Here is an 18931-nt window from a genome sequence, read left to right on the forward strand (position 1 = left end):
AAACTGGCCGGAAAGTGGCTTTGGTCTGTGTGAGACTTACATGTCTGGGAAGTAATTCTGCCACTGCAGGCAGCGGTCAAAGGGAAAAAAAGCAGGAGAGAGAGAGAGAGAGAGAGACTCCAGCGGGTCCTGGGGGGGTTGTGAGAAGCCAGGCGCAAGAGACACAGAGCCCAGGACCGTTAGATAGAGCAGGGACCCAGGCAAGAAACTTTCAGCCTTTCTAAGCCACACAGTCTTCCTGGGGCTCTCGCTCAGTCTCTAGCTTTTCCTTCCAAACCGCCCAGTGATTCTGCAGAACTCAAACTACAGAAGCCCAAGATCTGGGACTCTGCCCACTTGATCGGACTTCTCCAAAGGCGTCCGGGGGGAGGGGGGGTAAGGGGGATACGGAGCGCTCGGGTAGACTGGGACTGCGCCCGGGGAGAAGGGCTGGGATCCTCCGGCTTCTTTGACACTCACTTTCCCTGGGACTCCCTTGAACTCTCTCTCCCCTCCAGAAATATACAACAGGCGGATCTCTCCTCCGCCACATAGAAAGCGATCGCCAGCAAACCCCGGGCTGCTGCGGTTGCTGCTGGGTGGTATTTTCTCCCTCTCCCCCTCTATCTCTCTAGTGGAGTCGAAAGGAAAAGTTTGATTCAGGGTTTTCTTACCGTTTTTCCTTCTTGGATTGGCTTGTTTTCGCCTCTTACACCTGGGGCCATCCGCCATGATCTGCTGCTTCATTGATAAGAGTGGATCAGATGGCAGTTCGCATGGACTCGACTCCCTGATTCAGCAGCACGCAGACTCTATGTAACAACCAAACACAGCAACAATGTGGGCATTGGTATATCCCATTTAAATGCAGGGCGCCAAAGGGAACCCAAATATTTCCCCCAAAAGGAACCCATCCACACACACACAAAGACTTGCCGTGCTGGGGGAGGTCGGAGCAGAGATTAAATTGACCCCCTTCCTTCCCAGCCGGCCAGGTTTTTAATTTTTTTGTATTGCACAGCAAAGGAGATCAGAGAGACAAGAATTACATCTTCAAAATGAGTCATAACTCATGACCGTATGAGGGAATGCACAGGCTCGTACAGTAGGTTGTTTGACTCAATGCTAGGCGGACCATTTCCTCCTAAAAGTACTTTAGTCTGACATTGCAACTTGTTCTCCCATGAAATGTTATCTTTATCTTTATTTGTATTTCTGTTAGCGCACTTCGGCAAGCTGAAACATAGCTCGCTCTCTCTCCCCCTCCCCTGTGGGGTAAGGCGCAGGATTGAGACCTCACTTCTACCCCCTCCCCCCAACAATGAGAAGTGTATTATAAACCTCTGTCACCTTTTTAGTCAGTTTGACAATATTCATTGTAGGGTTTCCCCCCTGCCCATTAAACAAACCTTCAGCCTGTCTTCCGCCCCCCCGCCTGAGAAAAGAAACAGAAATCAAAACTACTGCTGTCAGTGTTTTCAGGCTTTCTAAATGATCATATCCTTTTCGACTTGTAAACTTTCGTACCTACATCTGTCTACACATGCAGGCTTTATTTGAGACTGAATCTGTCAAAACTAGAGTGGGGAAGCACTTGGTTTGCTTGATATAAGGCTCCTGAAACTAAGTCTATCTCGAAGATACTGTAGCTTTAAAGATGCTTTGACTTGAGGATTAGTTTAAACAGGGGGCTATAAAAGATGTAACAGATGCAAACTGTAAAACAAGGGCAATTAACCCTTGCTCTTCTGAACAAAATCCACCCTAGCCTCAGCATCTATTGTCTACTCCTATGCTATAAAGCTTTACACAAAACCGAGAAACTGATGACCTGTCTCAACACATTTTGCACCAAAGTGGATTTAGTTATGATTTTTCCATTTTAACTTTAGTAAAGATTTATATCAGGATGGATCAGTTAAGTGTGCTGCTCTCTTGTGTCTTATTTGCTCTGAATTCGCCTTTCTTAGGCTATTGTTTATAAAACAGGGTTGCTTTAAAAATCCATGTGCAGGTAAGTGTATGTGAATATGCAGATTGTACAAGATCAGTATGTTTACTCACAGACTACAGCAAATGAATCCATGTTGAGAAAGTAAACTGGTAGTTTTATGGGGCATGAATGCATGTGTGTGGGAGAGGGAAAGATTGAGAGAATACGTGCAAAAACTTTATATTTGCTAGTTATTTCTTGCTCTGCATCTTGTAATCTCTACATCATCATTACAGACCAAGCACAGGATATATGAAAGTAGGTAGGAGATAAACAAATTCATAAAAGCCCGGACCTGTGAGCTTTCTTCGACAATTGGCGTAATAATGCAAAACGACCAATGGCGAATAGTTTTAAATGTATTTCAATATCTGCTCTGCTCCTTAGCATTAGCAAGAAAAGTTGCCAATAATTTTCAATCTTGGGTTCTTGAGAACGGTTTTCTTCCCAGCTGGATTGACTATTTTTTGTAAACGACTTTTAAGTTCCAGTCACTACTTTCACTTCTTTCTTTGGGATCCCAGAACCTGAGGTGTTACTTCACCCAGCCTCACAAAATAAAATAAAGAAATGAAACTTACTAGGCAGACAAAACAGCAAACTTTCAGTCTGGGGAAACACATCTTTGCTGGGACTTCTAAAAGCAAGCTGGAGCTAAAATACTGTCCAACCGTGCTTCTTGTGCATGCACAGTGCGTGCAAATCACTAACAGGTACATGCAAACTTTAAGATGATCCTATGTGAATCTTAAAATACAAGAACAGTGAGGTTGCTTGAAAGAATGGATTCCTTTTCTTGCACTAAAACTTTTACTGTCATAATTGCAAAAGACACCTTTACTACCTGGCTGGACAGGTACGGGGGGGTGGGTGAATAACAACAGAGAACGGTTCGCCATAAAAGAGCCAACCCCTCTTGAAACTGGTGCCAAGTGACTTTACATTTCAGTTCAAAATGAGGTTCCCCAACTATAAACAAGCTGAATAAGCCACCACACTCGAAATAAAAAAAGAAAAGAAAAAGGGGGAAAAATGAGACGGTGCAGAGGAAAGGGGGGGAAAGACAAGAAAGAAAGAAATGTTTAAATTCAGAACCTACCTGCGAAGTCTTGTTTGTAGTTTTGGCCAGAAATGGTGAGAAGAAAAAGCATGAAGAAGCCGCGAAGTGGAGGAGAAAAGGTGAAGGGAGATGCAGTTCCTGGAGAATTTGTAAAAAGCCTTGCAAAGAGTTGTCGGAAGGACCGTTATTCCTGCTGGGCAGGTTAGGACTGATCTCTTTCTGCCACTCCAGGAAACACAAACCTGGGGACGGACTGACGTGTTACGCCTCTTCTAATGACATTTTTTTCTTTTTCTTTTCTGTAGGAGAGAGAGGAGAGACCCTGAAACACACGCCACCTATCTTTGTGGGGAGGGATAATTGAAGAGCACCAAACGTGAGCATCATGTGGAAACGTGATCGCCAAGTTTCTCTCTGGGAAAGGATCTGGGATAGATTATACCTTGAAGTCTCCGCAAACGCTTTAGTGGAAGAAATGAAATTCCACCTCCCTCCCGCTCTGTCTCCCTCCTCCCTCTCTCCGACCCTCGCTCCCTTTCCTCCCTCCTCCCTCCCCCCCCCCCCCCAACCATCAAGTCTTTGGCATCATTATCCTCTTCACTAAATCCTACTGGATACACGGCGGAAAACGGTGAACACCATTCACAGAACTGGATAACTCAAAGGAACTGAAAGTTAAAGGGAGCGATCCTGTGTCTTTCAATCAAGATCCCTACTTCTTTTTACAGAGATAGCTCTAATGGCCAGATTCTGCAGGCACATTGACTTGGGTAGCTGTGTCAGCATGGTTTCTAGCAGGGAAGTCTCCTTCTCCTTCTCAGTCCCCCCTCCACCCCTTACCCCCTTCTTTCAGATGAGCACACCATAGCTCAAAATTATGGGTAGAAACTAAACACTGTATTTGAATTGAAAAAAGGCACCGAGTTGACTTCCGATCATTTTGTTGTTGTTGTTTGTTGTTGTTTCGAGGCTCAACCATCTTATTTGAATTGTCCGTTATATCTGGTGAAAAACGTGAGATTTGACATTCTTTCTGTTTTGTTCCCAGATATGCTCATGGGGTGAAATGGCTCTTTTTCTGTCTCTCTTCCCTTTTTGGGGGGAAGGAGGTAGCTAGCTAGAGTGACTGGGTGAGTGGTACTGAACTTGTGGGGATAACAAGTTTAACAGTTTTTAAAACAGGAAAATAATAATAATAATTATAATAATACTAATAATATTAAAAACAGACTCCACCTTTGCACTGGAGGGATTGGTTATGCAAATCTGGAAGGGGTTTCCTGGCAAATACAGCTTTCTACTGTATGGTTAATTAAATCATCACTCAAAAGCTTTCCAATGTGACGCTTCTGTCGTAATCCAATCAGGGTACGTAGGTCCTAAACAAGAAAGATATTTTCCACATCTGGAAGTCAGCAATTTAGCAAGTACTGCACATTATTAACCAATTCAGAGCCCACTTCCCAGGGGGATTTTTTTTTGAAGTTTAAGTGTTCTTAACCAATGCTCTGCTGTTTTGTTAATCAAAAAGCTGGTTTGCACTGCACATAATTGGAAACTAATATAGAAGTAACTAAAGACAGCTAAATTCGGTCAGCAAAGGCGTTTATCTGAAAAGGGGGAAAAATCTCTGAGCCTTGATCAGTTCATGCCCAGCTCTTCACAGAACCCACATACGGTTCCTTCTCTGGAAGAGCTTTACATACTCTCAATGTAAAGATGAACTTCAAATCCTACATGTTTGTATGATCTTTCTGAAGGTAAACGTGGAGCTGCCCAAGGGGCTGTATTAGCGGGCTCCGTATGAATTTCCCTTCTTTGACAGAGTTAAATCTATTACTGCACTCCCCCCCCAGAAGTAAACTGAAACAAATGGTACACTGATCCGACACTATACTTTTACTTACATTAAGCTAAGATAAACTGCTCTTGAACTGTGCATTGAATGTGTGCCTAAAGCAAGAATTGTAATGCTAGCAATAGTCACTAGCAATTGCATTCAAAAATGCTCCTGATCAGAGCACACCTTTCAAAGTGCATTTGCAAATCATCGCTTCCTCAGAGATCTGATGAATATTTTTATCTGTTAATAAAGCTACCCTCCGATTTAAAAAACAAATCTGAATGCACTGCGCTGGCAATCGCCCGATCACACAATTTTGGGGGAAATAGGGAAGACTGAACAGTTGGTTACAGTATAGGATTTGGACACATCTGGGGACTGTAACTGTCAATGCAACTAATGAATATAAACTGAGTGTTATTAGAAACCTGAGATGTCTTTAGTGTAGGCAGATTTTAGAGCAATAACCACAAAATCTTTTTTTTAACAGTTCCAAATAAAATCCTCAGCTCACAGAGTTTGTTTTTCTGCTGCTTCTCTGTTGTCATTCACCGAGTAAAGATCTGACAACCTTCCATAAATGGACATTACTAGCCTACCCGACCAGGTACCAATTTAAACCACCAAGTCAAGTCTCTACCAGGTCGGGTACAGAGGAGAAATTAAGAGCAGAGTCTTTAAAATGTTGGTAACACTAGTATAAATGACCTAATGAAATAGCTAATGAAACAGTTGTCTGTGTATATCTTATACAAGGCTCTCGTATAAATATTAAAGAGCAGATTTCTTAAGAGCTGCCAGTTATATTTTTAAATTGAATTGTTTTAAATTAATACATGATGAACTGATAACAATAAGCTCTGTAATTATGCCTGCGAGAGCAAAGGCTCTATTGCCCTTTCCTAGGGTGAACTGGGTTAGTTGTGCTAAAACTTTTAGCATAACTATTGATTGAATGTCAAAGATATTTGGCTGGAGGATTATGATCTATCTATCTCTAGATATAACTATAGATATATAGAAGCAGAGATACACCAATACAGACAAGAGTGATAACATCTTAATGAAATATGTGGCATAGTGCAAATATCCTGAAATCAGATTCAAAGTATTATTAATTTGAATTAGATCCTCTCAGATCCATAAGACACTGACTATAAATCAAGGGCACTCTGCTAATTCCTTAAAGAGTCAAACTGAATTTAGATGCATATGTTAAAAAAAAAAAGTGAATGCCAATTACTGAGTCGTCCAATTTCCAGTCACTCACGTCCTACATGGAAAACAAGTTCTTAAAATAAATTAATCCCATTACAAACGCCTTACATATTATTCCTAAAGTTCCAGATTATAAAATGAGAGGGTGGGTGGATGGATTAAAAGAAGCTCTACTTTAACCTGCAATAATGCTGCGATCGATGTTTTATCATATTATATCTATACACAGAGAGAGAGAGAGAGAGGCAAAACAGACCGTGTGCCTACATTCATGGGCTTTAGGGAACACTTTTGTATTGTCGAATAATCTCTGGTCATAATTTTGTAGACTCTCCACCGCTCAATCTGACAGTTTCTGTAACTCTTAAAGCACCCCCAGCACACAAGGATCATAGAGATAAAATGCTCTGATCTTCTCCGGATTGGCATAACATTCAAGACTTTATTAGACATTCTTTGAAATTTATCATATGGGGCTGCTATTTTTTTTTATTTTGGCCACAAGACATCAACATGTAACAATCAGTTAAATCCTTCTGAGAAGGAATTTAGCCTTAATCCAGGCGATGATTTCCTGCCCTGGACTGAACTAATATTGGGCGTGCAGCTTCTTTAAGATATGGAAATAATGACAGTGGCTATTGATATTGCCTTTATTGGGGGTGGTGCTGGCAATGCATCTCTCACATTCTCTCATAAATGTAGAAAGCAGATTGCAATTAATCAGCTCTCTCCACACAGCCTCAGATGAAGAGTCTCTGTCTTTATTTTAAACTTTGCAATTATGACGTCTTCCCTAGCCGTTAAAAAACAAACCCCAACCCATTTTTGCACAGCACAACTCAGATTTTTGCACCAGGGTGGATCAGACCCAATTTTAAGGCCAGCTCACAGGGTGGAGTTCACTCCTCCCCCAACTTTTCCTGTGTGAAAAGTGAAAGAGAGGAAACTTCGGGGCACATAAAACGATCCTGTCCTGAATTGATACAAACCGTGCCTGACTGATGCCACAAATGCAACCAGCGCTGGCGGGGCTGCTGCCTCCCCTTCAATGATTTTCCCTTTGTCAATTGCATCCATCACACGTGAGGGGCCATGTGAGCTAAAGACCCCTCTCTACCCCCCTCCTCCCCTTCCATCCCTGCACCAGCTCCCTCTCGCCCAGCGCCTGCTTTAAAACCACGTGAGCTCGTCCCCCCTGTTTCCGGTTTGTGGGGGGCTGGCTGCTAAAAAGGGGGTTATTGGCCGCTTGTGTGTTGGTGGCGCAAGCCTCAGCTGAGGTGTTGCTAGGGGCTCATTATCATGAGAAAGGGGCTGCGAGGGCAGATAGCCCACAGGAGCTGACAGTCTACAGCAGCGTAAAGGGACACAGGGAAATGGGAGGGTTTGAGAAACTCTTAAACAGGGTGTGTGTGTGTGTGTGTGTGGGAGGGGGCTGGGTCTCACCCCCAGTAATGTGGTTCGTTTTTAATGTGGTTAAGTATCAAGTGGGTTAGCTAGGCCCGGGAGGACCTTGGCCTTACTTTGAAATCTACGTCAGTAATGTCTCAATGTGAAACTAGTGCGCTAGGATGGCAGGGAAATCTCTCTCTTGCTCTGGAGCAACCAAAGGACAAGTAATGTGGAGAATAACTCTGTTTTGTTGCACTCCACCCCCCAACCCAGAAAGGGTGGATTTGGGGAGAGAAAGCCCTGAAGCGGCTGGATTTCATCTGTGCTACTAGCAGTGATTTTCGTTTTCATCTCATGAAGTTAGTTTTAATCACAAGTAGCAAGGTGGGATCTCTGCTTTTGCTGCACATGGGTCCCTATCCTTTGGCTTGTTGTGCAAATTTTGTATTACGGTTTGAAAAATAAGGGGGGAGGGATTAGAAGGGTAATTTGCACACTAAAGTGCCTGAAGTTAAACACCTAAATCCATAGATAAGTATCCAAGGCCATGGCTAGACTGGAAAAAATAGGCTGCATTGAAAAATGTGTTTGGAGAACATGCTTTAACTACCACCATTGAAACGCTGGTATAGATAGGGTTTAGCACCTGTAAAACTTGTTAGCTGTCCCTTAGGCTTCCCTCTACAATCTATCAAGACCAGGGCCATCTAAAGCTGTTAAACCTTGTCTATATTAGTGTTTAAGCAGACTGGATCTATTTGTCTAGTCTAGGCAGGGCTCGTATATTCCTTTCAGCCATTGCAGTGCCACAGATTATGAATATTATGAGAAGTGTAGGCAACGTGCAGATTTAGTAGCTAAACCTGTCCTGGTGGGAGAACATCAGCTTTGCTCCATTCTGTCTCTAGCTCCCTCGAGGTTTCATATTGCAGAACTCTGGAGGACAGAAGCAGAGATGGGAAGGAGCTGGGGAGCAGCTGCTGCAAGCTGTATGATCCTCTTGGGTGCAGGTTTATTTTGAAGCACAAATCCCTACTGGTCAGGCCTCTTATATGAGGGAAGGGGGGCATTTTGTGCAGTCACCTGGTGTGTGTGTGTGTGTGTGTGCGGAATGCCTTCTCTGGGAAAGGGGAAGACAGGGAGCTGTGCAGAGCCCCTGGGCCTCCATGTGGCTGTTCCTGCTTCATGCAGGTGTCCTGAGATCTGTAGATCCCAGGTTTAGGGAGGAAAGACTAGTTTCCATTTCGGTAGTAGGGGAGTGAAAGATGACCTTGCACCTACTGAGGGGATATTTGGAAGAAACCCCTTGAGTCAACATTCAAAAAGTTTCCAAGTCCCTATGCAGAAAAACCCAAGGCAAGGGAAAGGATTGTTTAGCTTTATTTAATTTACCTCTCTGTGGGCATTTCTAAGGTATCCGGTCTCCTGTGAGTGCCTCCATGTAAAAGATAAATCTATCTGTCTCATGTATTTGTTAATTTATGTATAAAGTCATTTATAAGACAGCCTTGCCTTGTTTATGCATGTAATATACTTCTCTCAACTGTAGCTGAACAAATGGTGTTCAACATGGCCCATCTTGCAGGATACAGACTGCTCCTTGTGCTAAATAAACAAGAGACAGTGACTTTGGAATACCGTTTGATAATAGCTGGAGAATGCAATTTTTGGAAGGTTTGTGAGGCCGGTTACTTAGAGCTTGTTGTCTGGCATAGTGAGCTGTACTTGTTCTTTCTATTCTTGTGGGATTGATGCTGAACTTTGGGCACATTTCCTGGCTGAGTTAGTGGTTATTAAAATTCACTGCTCACTTTTGTTTAGTTTGTTGTTTACTTTGCTGAATTTTTAAAAACTTGTTAGAATGCAATTGAACACAGAGATTCAACAGTATTTAGGCCTGAAAAATAAAGATGCATTAGAAAGATGCCTATTATGCTTCAGAATTATTAATTGACATTTTTATGATGAATAATTAATCATTTGAATAATTTTTGTATCTCTGATCTGAACACATATTTGCATATCTAATGTCTGATTTTTAAATGTGGTTTCTTTAGTTGCATTCTCCCAGGACAAAGACACAAAGTAAGTAACATCCTAATGTAAAACTTTTTTTCTTTGCAGTTGTGAAAGTCCATTTTTTGAAATGTGTCTATCTCAGTAAGAAGCTGTCAACAATTCGCATATGTCTGACATATACTTACAGAAAAACATATGATCATTTGAGATGAACACACTTAGGCCATACTTTCTTAAACAAAGGATAAGGTTCTCAATAATATACACATTACTTAAAATTGCCTAATGTTAATAAGTTATTTGTCTGAGGAAACCGTAAAGAAATCTGTCTGGCAGTACAGTGTTGTTTGTTCTCTTTTATCTTGTTTATATGATTCTTAGTAACAAGGGCCAAGGTTATTTTAATTTGGGGAGTTTAAAATATCGAGAGTATTTGATGTTATTTTTTCTATGGAGTACACATAATATCCTTAATTTCTTACTATATTTTTAGAGGCATAAATCATAATCCTCAAGAAACACCCCAACCTAGAGTCAGCAGTGACATAAACACTGGTGTAAGCTGCAAAGTTCTAAGTTGGCGAGAAAACAGGTGCAAGTGACGATGTTGTGTAACTTGCACTGATTGGGCATTCAGTTGGGAAGTAAAATGCATGCAGCTTGTCCTGGAAAGGAACAGAAAGGAGGAAAGTGCAGGACAAACAATTTCCAGGAGGATGTAAAAGAGAGTAAGAGGACCAGGATATGCCCATTCTCCCTTACACCACCACTTATTAACTATCACAATATCACTGTTGAATATGATCCAAGGATTTCCATGGGAATAGCTTCCATTTACACTGGGTCTGAATTTCCCAATGCTTAATGTGTTCAAGAAGGAAGAAAACATTTTGAGTCTTTTTATTTATTGGTACATTTAACCGTACTGCTTAGATACAGGCATCTCAGAGAGATGAACATTTAAAGTATGGCCTGTTAGATTTCTTGTTGTAATTCTTAGAAACCAAGCTGATAGATGCCTTAGAAATACCTTAAATAGATAAAGTACTATTTATATTTTGTAGATTAAAGAATTTGCATTGAAATGAAAGTATTGGAATGTGATGCATGATAGTGTTTATAGTTGCTTAGGGTCATCTATATAAAGGAGATGTTACATCTGGAGTGTGAAATTAAAAAAAAGAGACCCTTTTAATATCTTTAATTTTTTCCTGTTGTGTAGTAAAACATACAACTGTCTAAGTAATAATTTTTATAGTGAAAGTATATTATGTAGACTGTGGTAATCTTCCTAGTAATATCTGACAGACAGTTACTGTATAAAGAAACTGTGAAATGTAGTTCTCAGAACAGGCTGAAGTTATATTGAATGGGATGTTTAGCAGTTGCATATGCTCAGAGATAACTTTTTTTTTTGAGGGGGGGTTGAATTTGTAACAGCAGAGTGGTAAACTTGAGCAAGACTTACAGCATTAAGGGGCAAGCTTTGAGTTCTGTGCCTAGGACTTCCATTTGCTTTGAATTCCGGAGTCACAGCTGTTTGCAGTAAGATCATTCCTAAAGATTCAGACTTTCCCTTTTAGCATCTCAGAGCTAAAATGAGGTTTAAATAGTCACACTGGAACTGAGGAAAGAGCTGATTAACAATGGAAAGTGAAACTCAAAGCTAGAGAGAGCCCAATTTTCATGATCTCATTTTAGAAAGTAAGGACTTAGGCCCCTGTTCTGGGAGTGGCTGATAAGTGACCTCCACTCCCACAGTGTGAACTCTTCAGGGGTGGGACAACATTCTACCCAGCCTGCTTACAATTCAGAGGCTACCCTCCTGGCCAAATGCTCTTTGTTTTGCCCTCCTCCATATGCTCAGCAAACTAACACTCTCCACTGTCTCCAAACACCACCACCACCACTGTTTTTTACTTTCTGGAGAAGCAGGAGAAGAGGCATTAAGAAGGAACTGTGATGGCAGGCAGGGAACACATGCAGGGCCATGTGCTTTCTGTGGCAAGCTGGTTTGATACTCTGTGCCAGCATTCTTGGATTCTGCAGCACTTTGGTGGGGCAGCTTCATCTACACTAGAAAATGGAGGTTTTTGCTGAATTAAATATAAACCCAATATAGCCCCCATGCTATTTTTTTAAACAAAGTTCAATTTATATCATGTTGTTCCCACATTTTCAGTAAGTCACAGACTTTTGTATTGACAACACACAACTACAGTGTTGTCAGGATGGAAGTTGGGAGTTTGACAGCTGGATGGGGGGAGCTGGACCTTTTGGCATGAAGGAAGGTGGCAGAGGCTGTTTGGAACTATGATATAATCACATTAGCTGGATAATTCTAAAAAAAATTATCAGTAAAATTGTTAATATTGTTGACTTTTAGATCACCATCCTTAGGTTTCAGAATCAACACCCCATTGAGATGAATAGTACATGTCACACCTACCTGCGCTGTTATTTTTTGCTTTCTGCAGTCTCAGGAGGACTCAGCTAATATTTTAAAGATTTCTTTACAATCATAAGGGCTAGAAAGACCATTTAAAATGAATTCTGGGACTCTGGAGCAGAAAAAAAGCACAAGCAAGAGCAAATTCCATGCCTACACAATTGCAGAAGATCTGAGGCTGTGTCTAAACCATGCTTCTGTGGCTGTGGGGTTGAAGAAGCTCTAAAGACCTCCCTTTCCTGCTTTGAGTGTTCTTCCTTTGCTGAACCACAGGAGGCCATGTGTTTTGGGGACTCCCGCTCTTGCCCCACCAGGAGTCCCCCAGTGGCAGTAGGTGGTATTGCACCCTTCTTCAGCGCAATCATACTATTACATAGTGCCAGGTTTGGGGATTCATACCTTCCCCGTCAGTGGAAAGCTGAATTTTTGACCAAAATGAACAGTTGAAACATGACATTTTTCATACTAGTCAAAAAGCCATTTTTCTCAAAAAATGTGATAAAAAGTTTCGACCAACTCTCCTCTAACCTCATTATGAGAAAGACAAGGAGAAGGTTAGGAAGATCCACATCCCAAAGAAAGCATTGTACCCTTCTCACTAGGGAAAACAGTGCTCCTAGCTACAACTGCTACTTGAGCAGTAAGAAGCAGTTTTGATGGTCTAAGATGACCTCTAAACTGCAGATGTATCTTATCAATGGTGGACACATTCTCTTGATCAGAGTGCTGATCTACTTCTCACTTGTTTTTCCCTTTGCTTCCCCTAATTTATCAACCATCATTTCAGGGCTGTCTCTGGACTGAGCCTCAGTTAGATGGCCCTTATCCTAGCCCAGATCTCATTCAGACACTGGGTCATTAGAAATGTCAAAAAACAGGAAAGATTTTTCTGAGGAAATTTCCACTAATTTCTCCCTCTACGCCCCCCCCACCCCCCAAAAAAAATGTTTCTTAGGAAATTTTATGACCAGCTGTCCGGGTCATTTATTCTACTCCCCTAGTCAGGTCAGTTAAGATCTAAAGTTATTGATGTTTGTACAATCATGATTTTAACATACGAATATTGCATCACTTAAAAACTGCTGTATGCAGCATCTAAACTATTTTCAAATGTTAGCATCTTTTTTACCTATATCGACTGTCCTGCTTCAAGTCATTGACCAGAATGTCAAACCTGCTTTGTCAGAACAACTGCTCTTCTTTTCTTTCACTCTGACAAGCACCCTTCAACTAGAAACCCTCTAAAATGGGAATTTTTATCGTTCTAAAAAACAAAAATAATTCCATTGATGTCTCATTTGTTGTATCCCTCATTCCCTGTTCTGACCAGGTGGGAAATGTGAGTGAGAATAGGGTAAAAGAACATGTAATGTGTGCTGCACCTCCAGGAGGCTCAGCACAAGGGGAAAGGCGCATAGGTAGCTTTACTTTCCTATTACCAGGCTGGTCAGGGGCCAAAATAGCCCCCAGCATAATTTGGGCAGCTCAGGGAGTTGCTTTATAGCAATTCTGGCTGAGCTGCCTATGAGCAGCTCCATAACCCAGAACTACCTAGTATTTCAGTAGCACTCTGCACTATGATCTACCTCAAACATGTCCCCCGCAACCTCAAGCCCCGTCTCTGGCACATTCCCAATGCTTGGGGGTTGTGTAAGGCCATTTATGGCTGACCTACACAGTTCCTGCACCAGGGGAATTCTTTCCTGATTGGCTAAAGGATTTTTATGTCCTATGTATGCTGTTGGGGAGGAAGAGTGCCATTGTTTGTTTCTTTTAATTGCTTTTTCATTTTACAATAGAGTGTAATAGATGCCCCCCTGAAGCCACTGGAGCTGGGGAACCAGCCTGCCACTTTTACCTGAACATGCTCAGATATTAGGGGACAAGGAAGTGAGGCGACTGCAGACTACTGTACCCTTACCTCCTCAGAGATTACAACAATAGTCTGGGAAGACTGAGTGTGTGGGATGGGGCCTCTATGGTTCTAGCTGCTTATATGAATTTCCAACCTTTGGGGAGCTGGAGAACTGGGAGATTCATATTAAAATGCCTTGTCCACCCCTACTTTCTGTAGGCCTGGCATCTTCTCAGAATTAACTCATTTTGTTTAAATGTTGGCAATTATGCCACAGAATTGGTCCATCCAGGTGAGCTATCAAGCACATTTGTCGTGTGGCCTGGGGAAGCTTCATTGTCAGGGTCAAATACTGCAAACATGAAGCATTCAAAAATCATGAGATTGGTTTAAAAATCACCAGATGAAATAATTGGGTTCTTATTATTTGTTTCCCAGTGTTTTGAGTCTTTGGGATGCACTTAGATCATGTTTTCTGTTTTTTTTTTTCTGAAACTATGAGGATTAGAAACATGCTATTTTAAGGAAATTGAAAGAGGAGATGCTCATGTAATCTCACGACTCCAGGAGCTGGGGCTTTAAGAAGAACATCAAAGATTACAAGAGATAATAGCTGGACTCCTGATGCCATTTTTGGAAGGTCACCAGTGGACAATGAGAGGTTTATCACTGCTGCGATTTATGGGATAGCATTTAGGAAAGGATCCTCTGAAAGGAGTGTATCTAAGAGAGTGTCAAAGAGATTGGGGGAATGTGCTTAGAGTTGGGGAGGAGGGTGTGGCAAGTGAGGTGGTGCACGTGAGAGAGGTATGTTGGTGAAGACAGTATCCGTTTGGACACAGAGATCCCTTGCACTTCGAGGTGAAGAGGGAGGTATGTAAAGTAGATACTGAAAACACCACAAATGTATTCTAATTGTCAGATGTTTCTATAAAATCAGTTGTTACTGAATCACCATTGAAGTTACTGAGCATTTAAATAGGCAGAGAGTGAGAAAAGCTAAGTCTAATTATATGTTTCATGCTATTTACAGTGGTTTCCAGGGGATTTTCTTTATTAAAAGTGCAGTGCATCAAAAAGAATAAATCATACAATTTTGTTATTTACACATCAGTTTCTTCTCTCTACAGCTGACTGACTTATTCTTCGTTTTACTTCCCCTTTCCCACCCACCCAGAACTTTGATACTTCTGATAATTATATTCAACTATCTATAGAGTATTTTATTCTCCTTAGCTGATAAACAACTAGATCAGAAGAAAAACATAGCACCGACAGAAAAAAAAAAGTCTTAACCGCCCCACGCTAATATATTGGGAGCTGTTTAACATAGTTGTTTAATAAGAATAGAAAGAGTACTCTGTAATTCTTTCCCACCCCTCTTTGTAGTGTTCAGATTAGTAATAAAAAATATGACAGCATATATTTTCTTCATTTTTTTGCCAGCTGAAAGTATAATGTAAGCAGATGGAGTTCCGACACTGCTTAGAACAGAGTCTACATACACTGTATGAATTTTACAATTCCCCACTTCCTGAGGCTTAGCTTTATTTGTAACTTTCACAGTAATGCCCAAAAAAACTTTTTGCCTAAACATTCTCCCCAAGCTTCACTGTGCCTAGGGTTTCCTCTCTGCAGGACATCTCTGTTCCTGTTCTCTCTGCCAAAAGGGACTCCAACTTCTTTTATATTCTGTTTTGCCGGTAGAATCCATCTGCAGTTCCCACTGCACCTTCATGCAGATTTCAAGCACATAACAGGGTGATTCATAAGAGGAGTCGACATCCCACTGCAGGACCTAGAGTCATCCTGTTGTATGTATCGCTGTCTCAGACCCCATCTCTTCATGTTGTGCTCTTTAAAAATGGTCAACAGCTTGTTTATCTTAAACATATAAAATCTTCTTGCTGATTTGTTTTTATCCCCTTCACATTCTTGGGTGCATTTAGAACCAATTTTCCCCTTCCTCGCTCCAGATTATTTAGCACTTGATTTTCACATTTACAGTGCTCTGTGTCAATCCAAAATAACCAAACAGACAGCTAATATTTACTCCATTATGCCATTTACAAGAGTTGGAACCTAGCCCTTTCTATATTACTCATATGAGCAAGCGTTGCTGGATCAGGCCCATTATTTATTAATTTTGACTTCAAGGCCATGACTTCCATTTGGAGGTTGAGGAAGAAGGAACATCTTGGCCAAATTCATCCCTGCCTAACTGTTGCAGTCAATGGAATTAGACAACAGATAAATTGGAACCCACTATTTTCTGTGACAATTAAAATACTACATGTGAGAGGGTGTAGGAAGAAAAAGGAATGAGAATGAGAGGGCTTCTCCCAATAATGGTTAGGTCTGATCTTCCTGATCAATACAGGCACAGTGTGGACATGTACTCAGCAACCTTTACCAGTGTCTTTAGCTTTGACTTGCAACACCCCTGCCATTCCAGCATGGGCCTCTTTCCTGAGCAGACGCTGTCAGTCGTGCCAAATTGTATGATTGTTTTGTGATATGGATAAATGTGTACTAGGGACTACATTAAGGACACTAAACTCAATTTCCTTAAGACTTGAGCCAGCTTTTAATATCGCAGCTGTCCAGAGGTGAGAGGTTAATGAGGACATAAGGAATTCCTGGATGGGAAAGGGACACTTGGCCCAACAAGCCTGTCCCCCTTCAAGTTTATTACAACACACCTCCCCGTATTGTCAATATATCCTCCAACCCTGTCTGCCTATGTAAATATGTTTAGCTGTCTCTTAAATTCATTAAATACTTTGGTTCTCTCAGTGGTTTTATTTGACATAATGCCTACTATGCTGTGAATCAGATAGCTCTGCGTGAATTTACTGTTTATTCTTAGATTCCTAATTTTTAATCTTATAGCCTGTTTTTTTTAAACTCACCAGTGTCAGTATTTTTGTCTACAGTGTATTTGATGCTACGGCTTCAGCCTTCATCCTAATTATGACATGTTAATCTTGAAGAGATTAAGCTCAACCTTCACTTATAGCAAATAGCTGTAAAATTTGGAAACATGGTGATTGGCTGAGGTCTTGCCTCTCCCTGGGGCAAGAAAATTCTTCCCATGAAAATGTAATCAACATTTAAAAGTACTGGAGGTGATCTGTCCTATTACTTGTGCAGTGACAATACCTGTTCTTTTGATTTGCATGGAGCTCCTCTGAAATGTTCATATGACACTGTATTTATATTGCAGTGATATCGACTCAAAATGGTGATGTTTGGCAGAGGAAACAACATATTTTGAAGGTGAAATAAAACATTTAGAATCCAGATTGTCATATTGTAAAGGCCTCCTAAAATCTAGAAATGCTTTTGAAAGCTGATTGAAGAGGGTGAGGGGAGAATAAGTCTTTTCTCCTCTGATTATACCAGTGTAAATCAGGAGTAACTCCAATAGAGTTGTATTGATTTACAACTGGTATTAGAAACAGGCCTATAGTTTATGAAAATGGACTATATCCCTTTAAATTTTCTGTTAGGAAACTGGAGAGGTAATTAGCATACAGATGCCTCCCTCAAACTTTTTGTTTGTTTGTTAACTTTTCTGCCTCACAACCCAAAGAACAAAGTTAGGGGGTCGAACAGATACTATGATGATGAGCACAGTATAGAAACACCAGAGAGTGGGAGACAAAAAACCCCACAAGCCACAAATAAATATGGAACATTGAGATTCTTTAAAACCAACAATTAAAGCAACAGTGAGAAGTGAGCCTGAACTGAAGAAGGCAAAAGAAGTAGATTGAAACTGTGTGAGATGGAGGAAGGTTTCAAGTTTCCAGTGGCCAAACGTGTGTTGAAATCCCAGGAAAACAATATGCTTATAATTGCGCCTGAAGCCTGGCCATACCCACTTGTATAGGAGAGAAGCTCATTCCTGTAATAAGTAAGAGAGATTTTAATTTTAGAATGTTTCAAGTGTAGTCTAGCTCTAAAGTGACGGAGTAGGATGTGAGAGAATTTGTCATACACCCAAGAAAAGAAAAAATCAGCTAGTACCAGGCAGGTGGGAAAACACAATTTGGACTGAGTGGGAAAGTCATGGGTGTGCATTGAGCTCAGATGGCAAGACCCAGTTTGTAGTATTTGTCTGCTAAGAGGCATAGCAAATTTCCAGCTCAGATCAAGGATTTGCAGCTACCAAGAGGAAAAACCAGCAAAATACACCAAAAGAAGTGATTTAACGTTTGTTTTTTCAATCCACCTTTGCTAGAGAACTTGTGATCCAAAGATGAATTGGAAATGCCCCTTCTGGATTGGGCAGGATTGTTCTAACACTGGGCTCATGGGAGTAGGAGACGTAAAAGATATATTTTGTGGCATTTGTTGAATTGTAAACACCTATAGTTTAAATCTTTGGATTTTAGTGAGACTTTGCATTCCTAGTCTAAAGGCAATGTTTTTGTGACCTGGGAAAAATAAAATAAAGTTAAGTAGGTGTAGTGATTACCACAGTATCGGAACACTTGACTTTGTGAGATTTATTGTGTTAATATAAGGGAATTATTGATAAAAGGTGCATAATAGCAAGGGACTTTTTTGGTCTAGGTACAAAACAATGCTTATGGGGCTAAATTCTTCTCGTGTTGCTCATGGAAGATGATCCATTGAAATCATTTAGCTACATTTTTTAGACATGTAATTTGAAACACTTGGGAGGCAACCTGGACTTGGAAATGGGGGAAAAAATTGTCAGTAAGGCCAACACTTAATTGATGCTAAATGTAATTTAAAATTAATTTAAATACCAAGAAAAAAGCACTCACTTCACCCTTGATGAAACCAAAGAAACTTCATTGCAGTTACCCTGACGGACAAATCAATCATTAAAGAATCCTTAGGTAAAGAAGATAGCCAATAGTCCAGATACTCATCTCAGTTACGCTGGTGGAAAGCTGGAATGACTCCATTCAGATCAATGGAGTTACTTCAGATTTGACCAAGTGAAGCTGCGATCAGGATCTGGCCCACATTTCTATAATAAGCTGAAACAAATGTCTACGTCCAAACCTGGAGGATTGAAATTCATATTTGAACCTTCCCAACTTTCAGGTTACTGAAGCTGAGACCACTAGAGAGATGGGGAGTCA

At 41.0% G+C, this 18931-nt stretch overlaps 1 protein-coding gene across 11 annotated transcripts in view; it reads right to left on the bottom strand.

Moving 5' to 3' along the window:
- Positions 1 to 3344, bottom strand: part of ZEB2 (zinc finger E-box binding homeobox 2) — a 131178-nt gene extending 127834 nt beyond the window's left edge. For 9 of the 11 annotated variants that reach the window (XM_042860879.2, XM_042860877.2, XM_065561628.1 and 6 more), the window contains exons 1-2: positions 3072 to 3344; positions 654 to 791 (exon numbers count right to left, since the gene is read on the bottom strand). In XM_042860879.2, the coding sequence (XP_042716813.2) occupies positions 654 to 726 (73 nt within the window). In that variant the 5' untranslated portion in view covers positions 727 to 791; positions 3072 to 3344. The remainder of the gene's footprint in view (positions 1 to 653; positions 792 to 3071) is intronic. The other 2 variants (XM_005305096.5, XM_065561630.1) reach the window with 1 other exon arrangement.
- Between the last annotated feature and the right edge of the window lie 15587 nt (positions 3345 to 18931).

Source organism: Chrysemys picta, chromosome 11 (assembly GCF_011386835.1).
Source record: "Chrysemys picta bellii isolate R12L10 chromosome 11, ASM1138683v2, whole genome shotgun sequence".
NCBI classification, from domain to species: domain Eukaryota; kingdom Metazoa; phylum Chordata; order Testudines; family Emydidae; genus Chrysemys; species Chrysemys picta.